General features: G+C 41.5%; 1 protein-coding gene across 6 annotated transcripts in view; it reads right to left on the bottom strand.

Moving 5' to 3' along the window:
• The window catches only part of TAX1BP1 (Tax1 binding protein 1), a 248,109-nt gene that overhangs the window by 139,515 nt on the left and 103,594 nt on the right, over positions 1–5,000 (bottom strand). For 5 of the 6 annotated variants that reach the window (XM_085876995.1, XM_085876993.1, XM_085876991.1 and 2 more), the window contains one exon: positions 1,386–1,452. The exons of the other annotated variant lie outside the window; for it this stretch is intronic. In XM_085876995.1, the coding sequence (XP_085733121.1) occupies positions 1,386–1,452 (67 nt within the window). The remainder of the gene's footprint in view (positions 1–1,385; positions 1,453–5,000) is intronic. 6 annotated transcript variants of the gene reach the window in all.

Here is a 5,000-nt window from a genome sequence, read left to right on the forward strand (position 1 = left end):
CCTGGCAAGATTGCCAGTCCCTGCTGATGAAAATCAATCCCATAACATGATGCTGCCACCACCATGCTTGACATTAGGGATTGTGTTGACTGGATGATGTGCAGTGTTCGGCTTATGCCAGATGTAACGCTTTCAATTTAGACCAAAACTAGCAAAGTACCCGCCCATGGGCGGGTACAGTTATCTGTTGGATGGCGTTGGTCCCATCTCAATCGGATGAAATTGAGAAATCGACGTTATCTGGTGACCTTGACCCCGTGACCTTTGACCTTGACCTTAATCCCCTTATGTCCATTCCCAAGAATCACATATGCCAAGTTTCATCTCATTCTATCCAACGGTTTGGCCGTCTATAAAGGACAAACAAACATGAAAAATTGACGTTTTAGTCAATTTATGACGTCATAACTCGAAAACCGGAAGTCGGACGTGAATGTCGTCAATGAACTGTGTCATTTAATTTTGATTATCTGTCGAATGGCGTTGGTCCCGTCTCGATCGGATGAAATTGAGAAATTGAAGTTTCCCGGTGACCTTGACCCCGTGACCTTGAACTTGACCCCCCATGTCCGTTCTCATGTCCCAAGGATCACTCATGCCAAGTTTCATCTCATTCCATCCAACGGTTCGGCCACCTATAAAGGACGAACAAACAAACACACATACATACATACATACAAACATATTCTATTTTTTTAGTATAGTAGAAGATCAATTTTGTCTCGTTTGACCACAAAACTTTTCTCCACATGCCTGCAGTATCATCAAGATGCTTTTTTGCAAAATACATTTGAGCTTTTAGATGAGTCTTTTTCCCCCACCCGAAGAACCAACTTCCTCAATCTCTTCAATCTCATTCTTCTCTCCTGGGCTTCAAGACAGCAGTTCACCACCATCTCAGGTGATCCACTCCACCACATCAACCCTCCTCAATCGCACCCCTTTCTGGTTTCCAGTTTTTCCTTCAACTTGCATGATTGAGAGTTTGCAGCTGTATCCATCCTGTCCACCCCGTGTCCTGTACTTTCCTTCATTCTTCCCAACATCCCTCATCACTCCAATTTGGCTCTCAACCCTGCTGTTGGTGTCCCCCATTTTTTTCTTCTTTTCTTTTTACTATTCCTTCCTGATCTATTCTGTGCTCAAGCTACTCCATGAGCCATGGACATGCAAAAAAGGACAAATTTCACCCAAGCATGAAACTTAAAAGTAATCTCCTAGTTGGCATCTTTCAGCAATAACACAGGTTAATATTTCTGGATCATACTGAAGATAAATTGGAACGACAAAACCCATAAAATGATTTTATTCCAAGCAACCTCTCATATCCTTGTTGATTTTTTTTTTTTTTAAACAAGACACTTGAATGCACTTCGTTCACTTACCCAAAGAATAGCTTGTAAGCTTTTCGACACTTCCTGTGGCTGCTTTACCTTTCAAAGTATTCTCACCCTGCACACAATTCAAGCAAAATGCTTTCACAGGTTTTCACAATTTGGACACAATTTTTGAAATTGTTCCACAAACGTAAATATATGAGAATGAAGAATATATAAAAAATAAATAAATAAATGAATGAATGAGTGGATGAATAAACAAACAAACAAACAAACTGCTGCCACATCTCAACTGTGTCTGCTACCATGTTCGTTTTGTACAGAGAAACAGCTGGCTTAGAGTTAATATTTACTCCCTTTAAGTACGTTAACAATGTACAATGCACAAAAAGTTAAATGGTTATTCCAATGAAAGTGCAAATATTTTTGGACAACTGGAAATGCAATTACCTGGAACACAGGAGCATTAGTTTGAGTAATGTTAAGTGCACAATAACTGATGTTAATGTTGCAGACTTCATGAAACTATCTCACAACAGATGAAGACCTTACAGTGAGATCAATCTAAAGCCATGTTTACAGAACAGTTGGCCATTCTGGCAGCCAAACGAAGCCAGAATGGCCAACAGGAAGGCAGCACAATATTTACCCACAGAGCATCCAAAAGAACTTGTTCCTTGTATAATCACATGTATTTACCATTTTTCATGTATTTACGACTTGATGTAAAGGCCCGGTCACACCTTGACGTTTTAGCCAACGTATGCCGATTTTTGATTTTTTTTTTCTAAAACGCTGGCACACATTGAATACGTTATGGGTAAGTTTTGATAACATTGAGAGCACGCTGAAAAACACTGTCATACGTCGTTGTACGCTGGCTTTAAACGTTGTACTTTTTGGTTGTTCTCAAATTTTTTCATGCTTGAAATTTCACAATGTATGCCGGCGTATGACTCACACGTTCCGCTACGCTGGCCACAAGTTGTATGCACGATCTGCGATCGTTGACAGACGTCAACACATGCTACTTGTAAGTTAATCATAAGTTGAGACACGCCGAGGTAATGTTTAGCGTACCCGAAACTTATTTCTAACCTATGATTAACGTGTTGTTGGCACGTTACACGATCGTTGCCACACATCGACAGACGTCATTTTTAAGTTACTCATAGGCTGAAAGACGTCGGTATAATGGATCGTCCTTGAGTCAGCGTCCACGGCCACGGCCAGGACACTTATTTGCAGCATTCTTCAAACTTTTCTTCGGCATGACGAGGATGTTCACACTTCGATGTCTAGCTTGGCTATGATTCCAATTGTCCATCGGCAGCGTCTATTTAAAATAGTGGAGTTTGAGCGTTTTAACACGTTCAGAAGAAACGCTTCAAATTTCCGAGCGCCAGCGTCAAAAAAACAAAGGCGAGTGACAGCAATTTAAATCGTTCATTGTAAACAATGAAAATAGCTGAGTGGTACCGTTTAAAAGTCGTTGAGTGTAAAAAAATCCAATTGTTGAGTGCAGGCGTCTACTTTCAATAGTGGCGATGCAGCCATTTAAATCGTTGAGTGGCAGCCTATGAATAGCAAACCCCACGTCACTGGCAAAGATAAACTGCCGCACGATATGGATAAGTTAGGCTATCGTTGGGCATAGTTTGTGAACGCCGGCATCACGATAATTATTCGTTGGTATATCGTATCTATAAGTAATCAAAGCACTCTATGCACATTATTAGTTCATTGTGCATTTGTCCAACCCGTTATGAATAGACCTAAATCGTAAAAACAAGCTATAGCTCATTGTTGAAAAAGCCCCATAAAAAATTAGCCGCGAAGAACTTCGAACAATGGTGAAAAGATGTCTCCTACCCGTGGACACGCGGACACAAGGACGATCCATCATAACCCACACCCTCCCCCTCACACTCACCTACTACTGCCAACATGAACAAACTACTACTAATACTAATACTGATACGGATACTGTTACTGCTGACATGGACATCGACTCAAAAAGGACTCGAAAACACTGTTGGGTTCCCCTTTTATGAGCAGCATTTTTATATACCAATTCCCAAAACCTCTGGGAACACGTCTTTATATGGCAGTTGTAAGCTAGAAACACGTTAATTTTTTTTTTTTGTCGACCGGAAGACGTCATTGGAATACGTCTACATACGTCGATGTGTGTTGGGACTACGTAAAGAATTGGTTCAAAGCACGTCAAACATAAGTTAGAAATAAGTTTCGCGTAAAAAATACATTACCGCGACGTGTTTCGACTTATGAGTAGCTTACAAGTAGCCTTTGTGGACGTGTGTAAGCGTCCACATAGTGTGTAAAACTTATCCCCATCGCATGCGGAACGTGTGTCATACACCGAGTACGTCGTAAAATTTTGAACATGTTTAAAATTTCTTGACGTACTCTACTTACTACGACGTATGATAGCGTACTTTAGCGTTTTACTCACGTATACCAAACTTACTCATACCGTATTTGACGTGCCCCAACGTTTTAGACACATTTTTCTTAGGTCGGCATACGCTGGCAAGATCACCAAGGTGTGACCGCGATGTTGACACTTCCATTTCTACGGCAGTTATGATTCGAATCGTTGTGCGTCAGCCTTTTAATAGGCTACGTCACGACATCGTCGGCGATGCGTGCAACGCGCTATGCCTAAGTTAGACTATCGTTGGGCATCGGTTGTGTAGGCCGACAACAGGTTCAGCATTCGTTGGTATAAGTTATCTATAACAACGAAACGTTCTGTGTCCGTTACCAATGCGTTATTCATAAGACCAAGTCGCTATGAATACGTCCGAATCTTTAAAAAAAAAACATCAAAAGTTCAACGTAAGCCAGCATTTTACATACATTTTAATACGTTGCCATCGCTGGCTAAAACGTCAAGGTGTGACCGGGCCTTAATCTGGTGAGACCCTTGTGCTCTCAAGTTTTGAATGAGCTCAGGAGACCATTTTCAATTGTACGTGACCTGTCAGCCAAACTTTTCAAAGCGTCCACTCATAGTTGTTCGGATGCAGTACGTGGCTGCAGTTGAGCAGCAGTCCGTACGTGGGAGCGACAGGGTCGTTGATGGAGTACCCACTGTAGATTAGAGCAGGAATTTGGAATTTGGCCAGGTCGCCGGCGATAGCTTGCCGACAAATAGTCTACTGTTACATCGACAAAGGAGATAACATTGTTTTGTTGAACAATTATGATAAACACACCGAACCATCTTTCCAAAAGGTGACAGCATTTCAAGCCTTTGCCATTTTGAAAACAAGCCACTCAGCAATGAGAGATGAACCTTACAACTGCGTGGGAGGCTTAAATGTTAAAGTAAAAGTACACACACTCCTTCCAGGGAGGCCTGAGCTTTGGACATGAATGTGCAGTTAAACCAAAGATCACTTCACTCCCCGATCTTGATGTTCTTTCATTTCCTGACTTGTCATGGCAAACTGCTGCTCCCATTACCCCACTGTCAGTTTGTTGTCTTTTTATCCTCCGTAACCTCGCTCTTCCATGAGCCTCAATCTTGGAGATAAATAAATAAATAGCATGTTTCAATATTATCTTGGGTCATCAAAGGCATGCACATGAAGGTTTATGTCATTACCATCCATTTCCGATAACTGGACCTCAGGG

The sequence above is a fragment of the Eptatretus burgeri genome, chromosome 4 (assembly GCF_056783735.1).
Source record: "Eptatretus burgeri isolate ZD-2024b chromosome 4, Ebu_testis_v1, whole genome shotgun sequence".
NCBI lineage: Eukaryota > Metazoa > Chordata > Myxini > Myxiniformes > Myxinidae > Eptatretus > Eptatretus burgeri.